General features: G+C 43.4%; 1 protein-coding gene across 1 annotated transcript; it reads right to left on the bottom strand.

Annotated features, from left to right (window-relative positions):
• Nucleotides 1–12,665: 12,665 nt before the first annotated feature.
• On the bottom strand, nucleotides 12,666–14,520 carry GCNT3 (glucosaminyl (N-acetyl) transferase 3, mucin type). The gene has a single exon (XM_010598013.3). It carries the CDS (start codon nucleotides 14,497–14,499, stop codon nucleotides 13,177–13,179), a length of 1,323 nt encoding a protein of 440 aa, XP_010596315.2. The 5' UTR covers nucleotides 14,500–14,520; the 3' UTR covers nucleotides 12,666–13,176.
• Nucleotides 14,521–18,531: the final 4,011 nt, after the last annotated feature.

Below are 18,531 nucleotides of genomic sequence, written 5' to 3' on the forward strand. Positions count from 1 at the left end.
AGAAAGCTGGACAATGAATAAGGAAGACTGAAGAATTGATGCCTTTGAATTATGGTGCTGGCCAAGAATATTGACTGTACCATGGACTGCCAGAAGAACAAACAAATCATGTACTTTGGACATGTTAACAGGAGGGACCAGTCTCTGAAGAAGGACATCATGCTTGGTAAAGTAGAAGGTCAGTGAAAAAGAGGAGACCCTCAATGAGATGGATTGACACAGTGGTTGTAACAACAAGGCTCAAATATAGCAATTGTGAGGATGGTGCAGGACTGAGCAGTGTTTGGTTCTATTGTACACGGTAGCTATGAGTCAGAACCAAAAACTACACCTAACACAAAAACAAATTGTTCAAAATGAACTTTTTACTTTAAGGTTCAACATAACGGTTAGGAGACAAGTATGTTGATAGTAAATGTATTCCAGAAAAAAAACCCAGTAACGTCAAGTAAATGTATAGTGCTTGTAAAAATTAGGATAATCATTTCTTAAGGAAAAAGTCATAGTTTAATCTTAAAAAAGAAAAAAATTATTACACTCCCTGATCTTACAGAAAAAAATGTAGGGCTGGAGTAAGCAGCATATTGACTCAGGTAGGAGTTTCGTACAGATCTGGTTAACTGGCCTACAAGATGGAGTAATGAATCTCCTGAGCGTTACCCCAGCATGGCGGTGGAGTGCTTGACTTGGATTTACACTATCATCCTTGTAATCCAGTCTAACCTATTCCCATATTCTCTTGCTAACCTTCACATGGACTGCTCCAGTTAAGTTTGAGAAAGAAAGAAAGTTGGACCTAAGATTTCTCTTTTTGTCTTTGGTTAAGCTGATTCTTCCACTTTTTTTTTTTTTTTTAATCCCTTCTTTCAGCTCCTTGGAAGCTCTATGGGGCAGTTCTACTCTGTCCTATAGGGTTGCTATGAGTCGGAATCAACGGCAACGGGTTTTCTTTCAGAATTAAAGTCCTACCCACACTTCAAAATGTAAGCTGAGTTGTGTCTCTGAGGCTTTTTAATAAGCATTACCATACTGATCTCTCCCCTTCTGACCTCTTACGAAGCGGTCATTGTAACACAAGAAACAAACAAAAAAATAGGAAGACTAAACCTTTTTGAGAACGGAGGTAATATAAATGTATGTTTTTCCCAAAGCAGGGTACATGGAACATTATACTTTACTTTTTATTTTGTATTGCTGCCAACCTTTGAATAGCATTAACCAAGAAAAACATTCATTCACAAATGTTAATAAACTCTTGTTTCTAGCAGGTATAGGCTAGAAAATTACAGACGAGTAAAATTGTCAGGTGTAGTTCAATGCAGACTTTTGCTTTGAATGTGGTTGTTATCTTTGGGTGATCTGTACTTGGGGTTTTGCTCATCACGTTGAGTGGAAGGCCATGTCTGTGAGAGAACAGGTTTTTTGTTTTGTTTTTTTTTTTTCAGGCTGATTAGACTCCAGTTGGTTCTAGGCAACCAGTGTGGAATGCCTAGGATTTGTAGTACAGTCCATCAGTTGAAACCAGTCCTCATACTCAGGTTAGCTACCATACACACCTCTCTGCTTTTGCTTGGATGGAGGTGCAGACATCAAAACCTGAGATTTCTTCCTGTCAGTTTTAATTACTTTCATAGGCATCACATGACTGATACTTGCATTGTAGTGGAAGTATTCTAATCTTCCGTGGTGTTACTCAGACTTCACTGGAATTACAGAAAAGGGTCACAGCAAGGACTTACATCACTTCTTACTCTCCCACCTGGCCACAAATCATTAATTCGTCTACCGCCAGGACTAAGTGAAAGCTGGTCTTTTTGTGATTGTGTACAGTAAGCTTCTCTATCCCACTATGAGGGGTCCCTCAAACGTGCAGCGGTGCCCAGTAAATTAACACACACAGAGCAGTGACGTCCATCTGTGCTACCACCCATCCCTTTGCCTAGAGCCATTTGATGTAGGTTGTAAAAAGAGAGTAATAATATTAGGACATTGAGCACCTACTCTGTGCTAAGCAGTCCCTGTACTTAATTTTCACAAGATATGTCTGCTTTGGGGACTATCAAAGAGTTTCAGAATTGAGGAAATATGGTATTGTTATTGATAAGTAGAACTGATAGAACTTGGTGATTTATTGGTGTGAAGAAAGTTGATGTCACGAATGACTCCTCGAATAAAGAACATCAAGGATGCAAGGTAATTACGAGACAGAAAAGGCCACATAAACCAGAGACTACATCAGCCTGAGACCAGAAGAACTAGATGGTGCCCGGCTACAACCGATGACTGCCCTGACAGGGAACACAACAGAGAACCCCTGAGGGAGCAGGAGAACAGTGGGATGCAGACCCCAAATTCTCATAAAAAGACCAGACTTAATGGTCGGACTGAGACTGGAAGGACCCTGGTGGTCATGGTCCCCAGACCTTCTGTTGGCCCAGGACAGGAACCATTCCCGAAGCCAACTCTTCAGACAGAGATTGGACTGGACAATGGGTTGGAGAGGGATGCTGGTGAGGAGTGACCTTCAATCACTTGAGACTATGTTGGCATCTTCTGCCCGGAGGGTAGATGAGAACGTAGAGGGGGTTAGAAGCTGGCGAAATGGACAAGAAAAGAGAGAGTAGAGGGAGAGAGCAATTGGGAGTATGTAGCCAGGTGTATGTAAGTTTTTGTGTGAGAGACTGACTTGATTTGTAAACTTTCACTTAAAGCACAACAAAAATTAAAAAAAAAAAAAAATGACTCCTCACAACATGTAAGGTAGCTCAGCATCATTATTCATTAGGGAATGCAAATCAAAGCCAGAATGAGATACCACTCCACACCCACTAGGATGACTATTTAAAAAAAAGAAGTGTTGGCAAGGATGTAGAGAAACTGAAACTCTTGTACATTTCTAGTGGGAGTGTAATATGGTGCAGCTGCTGTGGAAAACAGTTTGGCTGCTCCTCAAAAAGTTAGACATGGAATTACGGTTTGACCTAGCCATTCTACTCTTAGGACTATACCCCCAAAGAACTGAAAGCAGAGACGCAAACAGATACTTGCCCGCCAATATTCATAGCAGTATTAATCACAATAGCCAAAAGGTGGAAACAGCTCAAGTGCCCATCAACAGATGAACTGACAGAATGTGGTGCACACACAATGGAGTATTTTTCAGCCCTAACAAGGAATGAAGTTCTGATACATGCTCCAACATGGACGAACCTTGAAAACATTACACTAAGCAAAAAAAAAAAAAAAAAAACGCACAAAAGGAAAAGTATCTAGAATAGATAGACCAATTCATAGGGACCGTAGAATAGAGGTTACCAGGGACTCAGGGGAAGAAGGAATGGGGAGTTACAACCTAATGGGTAGTTTCTGTTTGGGATGAAGAAAAAGCTCTGGAAATGGTGGTACTGGTTCCACAACATTGTGAATGTACTTACTGCTACTGAACTGTACATTTAAAAACGGTTACAGTAGTGACCATTCAAAAGTGGCTGCCACAGTATATCGACAGGGAACTGCCAGAAATTCAGGTCAGATTCAGAAGCAGACGTGGAACCAGGGATATCATTGCTGATGTCAGATGGATCCTGGCTGAAAGCAGAGAATACCAGAAGGATGTTTACCCGTGTTTTATTGACTATACAAAGGCATTCAACTGTGTGGATCCTAACAAATTATGGATAACATTGCGAAGAATGAGAATTCCAGGACACTTATTTGTGCTCACGAGGAACCTGTACATAGATCAAGAGGCAGTTGTTCGGACAGAACAAGGGGTTACTAAGTGGTTTAAAGTCAGGAAGGGTGTGTGTCAGGGCTTTATCCTTTCACCATACCTATTCAATCTATGCTGAGCAAATAATACAAGAAGCTGGACTATATGAAGAAGAACGAGGCATCAGGATTGGAGGAAGACTCATTAACAGCCTGCGTTATGCAGATGACACAACCTTGCTTGCTGAAAGTGAAAAGGACTTGAAGCACTTACTAATGAAGATCAAAGACCATAGCCTTCCATATGGATTACACCTCAACATAAAGAAAACAAAAACCCTGACAACTGGACCAATAAGCCACATCATGATAAATGGAGAAAAGATTGAAGTTCAAGGATTTCACTTTACTTGGATCCACAATCAACAGCCACAGAAGCAGCAGTCAAGAAATCAAAAGACGCACTGCATTGAGCAAATCTGCCGCAAAGGACCTCTTTAAAGTGTTGAAGGGCAAAGATGTCACCCTGAAGACTAAGGTGCACCTGACCCAGGCCATGGTATTTTCAATCGCCTCATGCGCATGTGAAAGCCAGACAATGAATAAGGAAGACTGAACAAGAATTGACGCCTTTATATTGTGGTGGTGGTGAAGAATATTGAATATACCATGGACTGCCAAAAGAACGAACAAATCTGTCGTGGAAGAAGTACAACCAGGATGCTCCTTAAAAGCAAGGATGGCGAGACTGCATCTTACATACTTTGGACCTGTTGTCAGGAGGGATCAGTCCCTGGAGAAGGACATCATGCTTGGTAAAGTAGAGGGTCAGCAAAAAAGAGGAAGACCCTCAATGAGATGCATTGACACAGTGGCTGCAAGAATGGGCTCAAGCATAACAATGATTGTAAGGGTGGTGCAGGACCAGGCAGTGTTTCATTCTGTGTTACATAGGGTCGCTATGAGTTGGAACTGACTTGATGACACCTAACAACAACAGCCACACAGTGGTAAAATTTTGTTATGTATCATCTACCACAACTTAAAAAAAAAAAAGTCTAGTCTAGAGGAGTAATCGTGGGAATGAGAGAGAGCCCCAGACCAGGGAAATTTCATTGAAAAACCAACAGAACCTGAAGTTTAGGCTGTTAATGAAATATGAACATTTGTCAAGACCTAGTGGCCAAGACACCAACTCCTAGTCACATGATGAGGCTTATAGATCAGAGACTTTTAAAACTGCATGGGACCTCAGAGACAATGTAATTAATCCAGTCTCTTCATTCAGTGCACAAGAAAACAGGGTTTTCACTGACTGATTTTTCAGAAGTAGATTACCAGACCTTTCTTCCTAGTCTGTATTGGTCTGGCAGCTTCACCGAAATGTTCAGCATCACAGCAACACACAAACCTCCACTGACAGATGGGTGGTGGCCGCACTTAAGGTGCATTGCCCAGGAATTGAACCCTGTTCTCCCACGTGGAAGGCAAAAATCATACCACTGAACCACCACTGTCCCAAGAGACCCAAATAAGCCAAAAAACTAAATCCGTTGCTGTCAAGTTCATTCTGACTCGTGGCAGCCCAGTGTGTTACAGAGTAAAACTGCTTCGGAGGGTTTTCTCGCTGTAATCTATACAGAAGCAGATCTCCAGGCCCTTCTTCTGTGGCACCAGTGGGTGGGTTCGAACCACCAATCTTTAGGTTAGTAGTCAAGTGCAAACAGTCCACTCGGGGACCTAAGACCCAGCTAGGGGTCCACTCTTCCAAGATCAAAAAGCCAGTCATAAGAAAAGCTGAGTGTAAAACCCCAATGGCTATAAACATAGAATACAGCAAAACAAACTGCCCATCACAGCATTGCTAATATCTAACCATCTTTAAATAAACACGTCTCCACTGCTGCTCACTCCAGAGCACAGTATATGGAGTTATCCCAGAGTGAACCCAGTGGATCCAAGTCAATGCCTACTACAATAAAGGGTCCCGGACAGGACAGGAAAAATGTAAAACAAAATTCAAATTCAGACACACACAAAAGACCAGGCTTGCTGGTCTGCCAGAGACTAGAGAAACCCCCAAGAATATGGCCCACAGATACGCTCTTAACTCAGGACTGAAGTCACTCCTAAGGTTCACACTTCAGCCAAAGATTAGTTCTATAGGGCCAACGATAACACAAGTGAGTGACGTGCTTTATAGTTTAATCATGTGTATAAGATTAATAGGTACATCAGCCCCAAAGCAAAGATTAGAAGGCAGGAAGGGACAGGAAAACTGGACAAATGGAAACAGGGAACCTGGGGTGGAGAAGGGGAGAGTGTTGACATGTTGTGGGGTTGGGAGCCAAGGTCAGAAAACAATTTGTATATTAACTGTTTGATGAGAAACTAATTTGCTCTGTAATCTTACACCTAAATCACACACACACACACACGTCAATGCCTACTAATAAACTATTTCTGAGTAAAATGACAGGATGCCTGGCACTTACCTAAAAATGACTATGGATGGGGGTGGCGAGGGGGCAGGCTGTAGATAAAACAAACCCGACCCTGCATGGATAGTTCTGGAAGATGAGTAATGGCTGCATTGGATTTGTTATACTCATCTCACTACTTGTATGTATGTTTGAAATTTATAAATAAAGTTGTTTTTTTTTTTTTAATCGCTACCTGCAATGTGCACTGTCTGGCCTAAAATGCTATATTTGGGACTTGTTTTTAGAACTACTGTTTGTTTTCTCTGCCTCTGCTGATATCATGGAGTGTGTGTCCCATACGACTGTCTCATTGTAACTCAGCTTCGGCTGTTCTAAACGACTTGCCACCTCTTTGTGGTGCTTTCCAGGACCCTCCAGAATGAAGCCTTAACCTTTATTTTGTCAACATTCTAAAAATGGCCTCCAATTCAGTGAAAATGCTTCCAACTATTTTTTGCACGCTTTAGTAAAAATAGAATCTTAATTTTTTTTTTTTTTTCCTGGTACATAGATAGAGTCTGCATGCAGTTTAGGGCACGGCATTTCACCTTTCAGGAGCTGCAGGGATTTGGCAAGAGCAGCAAAGGATCAGTGGGATTAGCTCAGCAGAGCACTGTGTGGAAACACTGTCAACAGTCTTCTCTCTTGAACATCCCAACTCTCCTTCTCCGATTCTGTGAGCCTCCTAAAGTTCTGTTCCAGTAAGAAACTGGCCTCAAAACTGGTTCTTTTGCCCCAGGGCAGAGAAGTGGCATTGTTCTCCCTCTTTTGGGCGGGGGGGGGGCATTTGAGCACTGCTCCTTTGGCCAGTTTAAGGGCTGGACATAAGTACCCTACAGGCTTCTTCTTTTTCTGGATTAAATCAAAACTCAAAAGATTCATCTTTACCCACTAAATTCACTTTTGTCTTCACGTTCCCCCCCCGATTTGTTTTTTTTTTTAATTTTTATTGTGCTTTAAGTGAAAGTTTACAAATCAAGTCTCTCATACAAAAATTCATATACAGCTTGCTATATACACCTAGTTGCTCTCCCCCACAATGAGACAACACACTCCCTCCCTCCACTCTCTCTTTTCGTGTCCATTCAGCCAGCCTCTGACTCCCTCTACCCTCTTGTCTCCCCTCCGGACAGGAGATGCCAACATAGTCTCATGTGTCTACTTGATCCAAGAAGCTCATTCTTCACCAGTATCATTGTCTATCCCAAACTCCAGTCCAATCCCTGTCTGAAGAGTTAGCTTTAGGAATAGTTCCTGTCTTGGGCTAACAGAAAGTCTGGGGACCATGACCTCCGAGGTCGTTCTAGTCTCAGTCAGACCATTAAGTCTGGTCTTTTTATGAGATTTGGGGTCTGCATCCCACTGCTCTCCTGCTCCCTCAGGGGTTCTTTGATGTGTTCCCTGTCAGGACAGTTATCAGTTGTAGCTGGGCACCATCTAGTTCTTCTGGTCTCAGGCTAATGTAGTCTCTGCTTTATGTGGCCCTTTCTGCCTCTTGGGCTCATAATTACCTTGTGTCTTTGGTGTTCTTCATTCTCCTTTGCTCCAGGTGGGTTGAGACCAATTGATGCATCTTAGATGGCCTCTTGCTAGCGTTTAAGACCCCAGATGCCACTCTCCAAAGTGGGATGCAGGATGCTCTCTTAATAGATTTAATTATGCCAATTGACTTAGATGTCCCCTGAAACCATGGTCCCCAAACCCCTGCCCTTGCTACGCTGGCCTTGGAAGTGTTCAGTTTATTCAGGAAACTTCTTTGCTTTTGGTTTAGTCCAGTTGTGCTGACCTCTCCTGTATTGTGTGTTGTCTTTCCCTTCACCTAAAATACTTTTTATCTACCATCTAATTAGTGAAAACCCCTCTCCCTCCCTCCATCCCCCCTCTTGTAACCATCAAAGAATATTTTCTTCTCTGTTTAAACTGTTTCTTGAGTTCTTATAATAGCGGTCAATCTGTTTTCTAGCTTTGCCTTTGATGTTCTGGGCTCCTAGCTTGTCATAAACATAATCATTTCACTTGACTTTTTGGGTCTTTGTTGTAAAAGTGATAACCAGAAGCATCTAGCTATTCCACCATCTTGTCCCTGCCCCATGTTCCCTTTTGAACCACCTCCAGTGAGGGTCTCACGCAGACGCTCCACCAAAACTGATCTTATCAAGGTCATCTTCATGTTGTTAAATCCGTCTTTGTCTTATGTGATTCTCAGCAGCTTTTGACATGGTCATCAACTCCCTCTTCCCTACCTAAAACACTTTCTCCTCTTGGTTTCCAGAACACCACACACTACCAGTTTTTCTTCTACCACCTTGTTATTGTTAGCTGCTGTCTAGTCTGCCCCCAACTCATGGCAACCTCAGGCACATAGAAATGAAATGTTTCCAGAATCAAACCTTTATGATCCATAGGGTTTTCTATGGCTGGTTTTCAGAAGTAGATGGCCAGGCCTTTCTTCCTGGTCAATCATAGTCTGGAAGCTTTACTGAAACTTGTTCAGCATCATAGTAGCACAGAAGTCTCCACTGACAAAAGGGTGGTGACTGAGTATGAGGTGCACTGGCTATGAATCAAACCTGGGTCTCCCGCAGGGAAAGTAAGAATCCTACCACGGAACCACCACTGCTAACTCGCTCTACCACATTAACTGCTCCTTCTCAACATTCTGGTTTCTCCCTATCTTCCTAGCCTCTTCATTTTGGAGAGCACCAGGGGACCTCTTTTCTGTTTACATTCTCTCCTTTGGGGATCTCATCCATTTCATGGCTTTACACAATCCATAAACTGATGAACATGAGAGAAGAGTCTCCAGACCAGACCTCTTTCCTGAAGTCAAACTCCTGTACATGTTTGTCTCTGCAACATCCCTACTTGGCTCTCTAACAAACAGCAAAAAAAACCCAAACCCATTGCCCTTGAGTCGATTCCAACTCATAGCCACCCTGTAGGACAGAGTAGAACTGCCCCATAGAGTTTCCAAGGAGTTCCTGGTGGATTTGAACTGGTGACCTTTTGGTTTGCAGCCTTGGCACTTAATCACTATGCCACCAGGCTCCCTAATAGGAATCTTCAGTTTTTTATGTTCAAAATCAAACTCTTGATTTTCCCCTAAGAGCCCACTGTTTCACAGGCTTCCCATCTTGGTCACTTGGCACCTCCATCCTTCCAACTAATAAGCACAAAACTCTTGGAGTCATTCTTGACTCCTTCACATCTCTTATAAACAAATTTGATCTGTTAGCAAATCATCAACTAAACCTGCAAAATATTCCAGAATATGATCTCTTTCACCATTTTTTTTTTTTGCTACTCTCCTGGTCTAAGTCACTATTGCATCACACGTGGATTATTGCCATAGCACCTTAACTCACCTCCTTGCTTCCATGCTTGCCTCCCAACCAGTCGGTTCTCAATGCAGCAGTAAGAGTCACTCTATTCAAATGTTAATCAGATCATGTCCCACTTCTGCTCAAAACCATCTGATGGCCTCCTTCTCCACTCAGAGGAGAAGACAAAGTTCATGTGATGGCTTAAAAGGGTCTTGACAATATGCCCTCCTCCTCCATACTTGCCTCCTAACTCCTTCCCTCCCTCTCTTTGCTCCATTACACTGCCTTCTTTCCTGCTCCTCAGACATGGCAGGTATGTTCCTGCTTCAGGACCTTGGCCCAGAATGCTCTCCCCGCATTTATCCTCATGGATGAGTCCCTCATCTTCAGATCTTTTCTCAAAGTCACCTTTTCCTAGAGGGCCACCTTTACCACCCAATCTAAAATTTCAAATTCCTCCCTTTCCACTCCACCCCATGAAGTCTCTGTCACTTCCTCTGTTTTCTCTCTTGCCCTTTTCACCTTCTAATATACATATGTGTTACTTATCAGTTCATAGTCTGGTAGAGGTATTTGCCTATTTTGTTCACTTCTGTATCCCCAGTGCCAAGAACAATTCCTACTACATGTTGTCATTGTTGGGTGCTGTTGAGTAGATTCCAACTCATAGCAACTTCATGTGCATAGTAGAACTCCTGGTACATACCAAAAAACCAAACCCGTTGCAGTCAAGTAGGTTCTGATTCATAGTGACCCTATAGGACAAAGTAGAACTGCCCCACAGGGTGTCCAAGGAGCAGCTGGTGGATTCAAAGTGGCAACCTTTTGGTTAGCAGCCAAACATTTAACCACTGCACCACCAGGGCCCCCTGGTACATAGTAGAACTCAATTAACATTTGCATGTTATTGCATTGCTTGTCAGTACACTCAAGTTTCATAGAGGCAGAAACCATATCTTATTCATCTTTGTAATAAATGTGACTAAATGGAGGAAATAAGAATAGATCTTCTGTTTAATTAATGTACTGAAGGCAGGCAAGGCATTTCATTATTTTTTCCGTTTTTAATCCAAATCTTTGATGTCCCCAAATAAAGTACGTCATCTGTTCCCAAACAAGGTTATCAACTGCCTTTTCTTAAAAAAATGTTTCACTCAGCCAAGAGAAAAGATCGTAATAAACAGAGCATGCAACAAAAACACAGTTAATAACAACAGTGCTCACGAGTCAAAAATATGGAGGAAATTCAAAACTTTAGAGGTAATACAAACATAAACAAAAACAAACCCCTCGCTGTCAAGTTGATTCTGACCTATAGTGACTCTATAGGACAGAGTAGAACTGCCCCATAGGGTTTCCAAGGAGTGACTGGTGGATTCGAAACGCTGACTTTTTGGTTAGCAGCCATATCACTTAACCACTACACCACCAGGGCTCCAATACAAACATAGTTATTCCTTAATTCATTCATAAGATTACTTTCCAGAGAAAGGTTGAACGAGTAGATAAAATAGATAAAGCTCAGAGGGAGGAAAAATCAACAGATGTGTTGGTTTAATTGTGTGATATCTAAAATACACTAAACCAACGCAGCAGAAATTCAGCCCGTCTGATACACTGTTAAATAAAGAGCACTTTCTATTCACTTGCATAAATTTCTAGAGAAAATTTCAATGCTTGGAAAATTCCAGGAACTCCCTCCTCGAAAAATTGACAAGTTCCTATTTTAACCTTATTATTTATATGAAAAACGTTAACTTAATTCTCAAGGTGACAACGAAGTCAAAGGCCCAGGTTCTTGTCTCAAACGTGCACTGAGGGATCAAAGCTCTTCTGTCCCACTTCCCACCGAGGAGTGCGCCCCCTTGAGGCTCCTCTGAGGCTGGCCCAGGTAGTCACGCCACCCAGTAGGGATGGGTCCTTGACCACTGCTGGGAACTGACCTTACAGGGCACTTCTGCTGAGCAGGGGACTAGCCCATCAGTCATCTCTGTGGTGGGGTCAGTGGCAATGCAGTTAAGTTGGCAGTGGTGATGCCCACTACCAAAGGACACAGCCTTGCAAAGGAAATCATCAGCTGTGTCAGGCACAGTGACAACTGACTGTGTCAGAGTACATGGTTAAAGAGAAAATTAAACCCAAAGTGACAGAGAACATGATAAGTTGAGTCAGAGTCAGAAGAAAAACATTAGTGACATCATGACATGTTAATGGGAACTTCATTCAAAATACACAAGTAAATTTACATAGAAATCAGTCTTAGCATGTTGCATACACAAAAATCAGTCTTAGATCAGCTGTACTATATATTTTTATATCTTCACATAGCATCCCTTGCCCATTGTAGAAGAGTAAGACTAGCAGCTGATTGTCTTCCAAAGGCCTGACAATTACCTCTGGAGCTTTAGAAAGAAAATTGTTCCATTGAGTAACACTGAAGAAAACCCACACCCCATACACCAGCCACACACACATCAATCACACATGTACCTCAGCCACACACACACACACCATACATGCACCTCAACACACATATCAACCAACCACACACACACATACAAACACCCCACACACGTTATTGCCTCCCCACAGAAAAATGTATAAGCCGCAAAGCTGCAACTAGGGACCCTCCCATTCACACACTGAAACAAGACTTTTGACTCAAGAGGTCTAAATGTGGAGTAGCCAAGCATCCTGGTTTAGCTAGACAGTCCTAGTTTATTCTTATTTTCCAGTATCTTTATTAATGGTACAGACCCTCTCCCCGGCCACCAAAATGTATTCTAGTTTGGACAGTCAATTATATGGTGACCTTACCTAAATGGCTATTATTTTTGCTGTGGAAGTTTAAGCTTTAGCTGGGAAACAGGCAAAATTACTGCCGTAATTTTCCCATAAGGGTACGAGTAGTCAAACTGATAAGCCGCTCTTGCCATTTTCCTTACAAAAGACGTGAATCCAGCCATGTAAACAAAATGAGGAGTGCTCTCAGTAATAACACATCCACATCTGTCTCTCTTGAGTCTTCTGAATTTGCTGTTCACTCACCCTGGCCAGCACCATTTCTGAATAATTGTGACTCTCTTGCCATCCATCAGGGATATGTGACTGGTAGTTATGAGAAAAATGCCTCACACGTTTTCTTCTCTATTTTTTAAAATTTATTTATCTTACTCTTGGCTTACTAGACAAGAAGTAGAGGTAAGGCTTTGAATCCAGAGCTATTTATTTTTAAGTTGAGAGTACAAAAGAGAGGGCTCTCATTCCATCAAAATTATCTTTTGATGTTCTCCTTCCTTAGTGAAGCACCCTCCTCTCCCCCACCAAGCCTAGCATTATTAGGAATGGCATCTCTAAAGAATGGAAAAGCTGACACCATGCATTCGTCCAAAATCCTGGGTCCCCTGCCATACTTCCCTCCCTCTCTTCCCCACATAACAGTGGTTCTCATTCTCACTCCGTGATGAAAATCAGTGGAGGAGCCATTGAGGTAGGGATAAGAGAGTAGTCATCAGGTCTACTTACTCCACTAGCAGCCCCCTTAGCCTAGGAGACCCCAGAGATTCCAGAACCCTGGCCTCCCACCCCCATATTGTCCCAGCAAGGTCTGAGCATGTGTGCACATGACCTGTAGGTAGCAAACTCTCCCATAGTGTGTCTCAGAGTTCAGTCCCATAGATGGCCTTATAGCGTAAGTACTCTTCTAAGCACTGGAGAGCATTATCATCCACTTTTGGGTCAAACTTGTTGGCCAGCAGGTGATGGTTCTGAAGCATCCAGTGCAGGTCCCCAGCACCATAAATACAAACAGCTCGCTGGTGGATTCCAGTGCAAGGTGGATAAGGGGCCCCCGCGCTCATGTCTCCCTCATGACCCTGCCACTTGACCAGCCTGGCGATGGCAGCCAAGTCCGAGGTGTCATACTTGGGGTGGTAGGGAACAGAGCCAGGCATCCACGGTGCACGCTGAAGCGTGGCCCAGAGGTGTTCATCAGGGCTATAGGTGTCTTTTACCCATTCAATCAGTTGTTTGGCTTTGGGGTTCTCTAAGACATGTTGGATGAAGTTTCGAGAAGCCACAATATAGGCATTCCCTGTGAACACAGGTAAATTATCAGGGGGAGGGTCCTTCTTCTTGTTTGTCATGAACAATTTGTCTGTGAACTCGTAGTGATACTTCCAGCGGTTTTTTTTGTACTCAGTAGGTATCTCTGACTCCATACTGTTCTTTCCATTCAGCATCTTGAGCGCTTGGACCATCTCAGCATTTGTCTTTATAGGAAAGTCTGTCCCACATGTATTCAGGAAGTATTTCCATGGCACAGGACTTTGGAGCAGGTCTTCCATGCAGTTCAGGTCTGCCTGCACCCTGGACCAGGACGCATAAACCACCTGAACCAGCTTACTGGCCATGAAGACATTTGGGAAGCATGAAATAATCGCCTTGACTGCCTCTTTGAAGGTTTCTGGGGACTTCTCATCCACATGGACACAGTATATATTCTGTGGGACATACACAGCTCGCAGCAGCCTCTCAAAATTTTCAATCTTCTCATGGACCACCATAGAATACGCGATGGGGAAGTCTAACTCTTCTTTGCTCAGTGAGAACTCTATGAACTTCCTCTTGGCCTTAAAGTGCTCACAGCTCCTGGTCAGGTTGAGGTAGTCAGTGTCTGTGAAAGGCTCCCTCTTATGCTTGGTCTCCAGGTTGCTTAGGACAGCCTGAATCACTGCTTCCTTGTTCCCACGGGTGACCCCGGAACAATTGATGGAGCTCCTTGCTGGCAGCTTCAGGGACTTGTACAAGATGTCCCTACAACGCCGGCTTTGAAAGTCCTTGGACTCCAGATCCGGGTGCTCAAAGTCACATTTCAGTCTGAGAGAAAGTCTCAAAGCAATAATGGCCAGCAGCATATAGCAGCCCAGGGCCCACAGGTAATGCTGCTGGCAAAACTTCTTCTTCCAACTAAACATCTTCATGGAAGGGAGACCTGGTAGAGTTCAGCCACAGGGAAGGAAGAGGAGGATGGAATCCCTGGACAGAAGAAAATGCTTTCAATTACAAACTAAACCGGAATGTAGTCACAGGCACTTCAAGTTCAATTCCGAACTGACAGCAAAAATGTATTTCTTCTCTAGACAAATATCCTCAGTAGAAAACCTGCCTAAGGAGCCTCTTACAGCTGGTTTGCTCGTCCTGGGATAGAGCCTGAGCCTACATGCTGGGATCAGGCTCCACCTCTACTCCAGAGAGAGAAGGGGAAGTGGCACTGACCACCTGCTGAGGTAGAGGAGGATCAGTCAGAGGAAGTCCCCACCCTTCATTCCTCATTCTCCCCTACCCTGTTTTTATTACAAAGCTCTTATCTTCAACCTAGACTTTCTGGTAGGTCTGGATAGATAATCCATGAAATGCAGATTTTCCGTGTCAGTTCTAGAAATCTGAAGTCCTTTTTAAAAGAAAAAGTACATTGTTTGCTCTCGTTTGGCATTTATATATTAGGATGCCTATCACTGCACATAATTCACTGATCAGATGTGATATCTAGCCACCCTTTTAAAAAGATGTTCTTAAAGAAATAGAAATAATTGGATTAAAAAAAATGCATTGTAATCATTCACATAAGGAGCCCTAGTGGCACAATGGTTAAGCACCTGGCTGCTAACCAAAACATTGGCAGTTGGAACCCACTCAGCAGCTCCAGGAACCCTGGTGGCACAGTGGTTAAGAGCTCAACTGCTAACCAAAAGGTCAACAGTTTGAATCCAGTAGCCACTCCTTGGAAACCCTGTGGAGCAGCTCTACTCTGTCCTACAGGGTCACTATGAGTTGGAATCAACCGGATGGCAACGGGTTTTTTTTTTTCCCCCAGCAGCTCCAAGGGAGAAAGACCTAGCAGCCTGCTCCTGTAAAGATTACAGCCTAGAAAACCTTATAGAGCATTTGTGCTCTGTCACATGCTGTCACTATGAGTTGAAATCAACTTGACAGCACCCAACAACAATAACTCATGTAGACAATTCTTCAGTTTATCCAAGTTTAAAATATACCTACACACAGACACACATAGCCACGCTTATACAATATTTAATGAGTGCCATCTATGGGCCAGAAATATTTCTTTACATTGTCTCATTTAATCCTCACAGCCAGTCTCAGCTATGGTATTATTAGACTTCTTTTACACATAGAAAAAGAGAAGCTAAATACCTTGCTAAATATTACACACATTATAAAAAGCAGATCTGGGGTTCCTTCCCCCTTCCCCAGTGTTTTTTTGTCTTGTTTTGTTTTTTTGTCCTCAAGCCTAATACTTGTTCCACCAAGTCACAGATACCTTTCAAATACAATTTAAGGTACTGGGTACCATCAAAGGAAATTAGATATTATAGGGGAAAAAATCCCTAAAAGGAGAAAAACAAAATGAGACAGCAATGTTTTTTCCCCCTTGTTGTAATCTCTTTGTAAGCTCTGAATAAGATTGTATCCTGTTTGGTAATAACTTTTATGGAAATCTAAGAAGAAGAAAAATGAAAAATAGAGACAATGCTCACCTTTAATAGCTTCTTTTCTGATTAGTGAAGACCTCTTGCCAGATTATGAATCTGCTTCCAAGGGAAGACTGGTTGGGCTTCATGGAAGCAAATGTGTACACCATTTCTCCTGGTCTTCTTTAAACCCCTCCTAATTTTTTTTTTTTTAAATATATTTTCTGACGATCACAAAATGTTCAAGCAACTGCCTTGGGTTCCTCTTTATTCTCTGCAAAGTGGAGAGTAACAGGTGGCTTTATCACTCTCCTTTTGTGGTTCCCACTCTCAGATAGGAGAGGAAGCTCAGGTAAGTCATTCAGGAGCATACTCTCAGGTACTAGTCATCCAGGAAGGTAAGCGAGGCAGGAAAAAAAGTGCTGACAACATCTGAGGAAGCAAGCAGGTCTTTCAGTCAGAACAGGTCAGTTCCTATCCATGCACTCCTGCCACAAAGCCATTCATAAAAACCTGTCAGTGCTCATAAAAGAGTTTAAAACAAGGACACATAGATGCACACAGCTATGCCCCTTGCCCTTGCCTTCTGTGGCCCTGCGCCCAGCAGTCACCCGTCTTATCTTACCCGACACAGGAGCAATAAAAATACCTTCCTCAGACTTATTTTCTTTTTAAAAAAACAAGTCCATGAAAACCAGGGTTCTTTCATCAAATGGCACTGGTAGAAAAATCCATTTGCCTGGTCTTAAATGATTGTTAATAATCTGTAGGTTGTAGAAATACCCAGAGTTCCAGATCGCAGATAGCCCTCACAAATGTCTGTGAGTTTAGGATTCTGGCAGTCTAAAAAATACAATGATGGCTTTGGCAACAGCGTGTAAAATGCCTTCTTCAAAGCCTCTGGCACAGTTTGCCACTGTTTGCTCCCCATCCCCTCCTCTTCCCCCCCCAATAATATATTTTAATATAAAGAGATAATTCAAGGTACAGGATTTAATTAGGTACCAAGTTGTTAAGTAGGTAACTGAAAAGGAAAAAGACACTAAATTATTAGGGAGTAGCAATTCCTGGAAGTAGCTACCTTCCCTAGGCTGGAGGACTTGGGAATTAATAAATACAGAATTTGAGTAGAGGGGCCCCACAAACTGAAACTCAGACCTCTGAGGAGGGATCTCTCTGCTCAGCTGGTGCTGGGGTCTTTAAGCTTAGAGATGATCCTTCGGCTGAGATCCGCCCTCTCAAAATGTGGTGGGTACTCGTGCCTATGCCGGGGAGATGAAGCCGTTTGTGCAAGTGTTGCAAAAACTATTACTAGAAACTATATTCAGTGCTGCTACATAGTGGAACAGCGACTGCGAGGTACACAACCGTTGACACGGTGATGCTCAGAAGAAGGAAGTAGGTAGAGAGCAAAGAGGAAGCGAACAGGAAGTCCCGCCTCCAGCCTCACAGTCCCTCTCTACCGCCCTCTATTGGCAGAGTCTAAACGGGAGCAGCTGGCACAGCAGAAACATGGTTTGCAGCGTCCCACCTCCAGCTTCACAAAGCCCAAGGGTGGACTTGATCTGAAGATGAGATGGTAATCATGGAGATCAGTCAGGTCATCTTGCAGCCCTCCAATGCAGGCTCCAGTTGAGCAGGCTCCAGTGCCAGCCAGTCCACAAAGGTTATGTTACTCACAGAATAACTCAAGGAGGGTACAAATGGCATTGCTGAGCTCTGGACCAAGCAGAAGCATTGATATTTGTGATGTGGACATTTATGCAGGGCTACCCACAGTGGGCATGGGGAGAACCCAGGATAGGACCTGTAATTGCCCATCTTCCCTGTGCTCTTGAAAGAGGCCCACTGTAAGTGGTCGCTGTCAGCACCTTAGGGAGAAACAGACCAGTGATGTGGTGCAGCTGGCCTTAGGGAGTGCAGGAGAGGGAACAGAATGGGGGGAGAGGGCACACAAAGTCTGCAGCCAGGCAACATGCAGAGACCAGGCCGGTGTTCAGAAAGATGGTCAGCAGGTTCCACACGCTGCATTCTATGTGGGCTTGGACAAGGAGGTGGGGCACTGGAAAGAGAGAGGAAGGGCCAGTCCCAGAGTTCTGGGACACCAGGCCGCCACCATGGCAGGAGCCCAGACCGGGAGAATGAGGCCCTTTACTAGATTCTAGCTTCCTGTGCTGAGGCCCAAAGGCAGAACCAGAAGACCCTGGAGGCAACTTTATCCAAGAATCCAGAACTACATGAAGACAGTTAGATGCCCAAAGTACTAAAAAGATGATGACACTCACCTCCCTCAAGTGTCCAAAATAAAAGCAACTTGAAACTGCTTAGTAAGCACAAGGAAGTCCAACACAGTCCTGGTTCTGAAATATCAGACTCTTCCCACCAGACCTCTAACTCTTTTTCTCCTCATGGTGGGTTTAGCTGCCTACTGGGGCAAATAGCTTTGCCTGCATCCCCTGAGTTTTGAATTATAAATCCTTGTATGTTAGTGGAGGACGTAGGAGTTCCAATGGTGGGGAGCAG

The sequence above is a fragment of the Loxodonta africana genome, chromosome 13 (genome assembly GCF_030014295.1).
Source record: "Loxodonta africana isolate mLoxAfr1 chromosome 13, mLoxAfr1.hap2, whole genome shotgun sequence".
Taxonomy (NCBI): domain Eukaryota; kingdom Metazoa; phylum Chordata; class Mammalia; order Proboscidea; family Elephantidae; genus Loxodonta; species Loxodonta africana.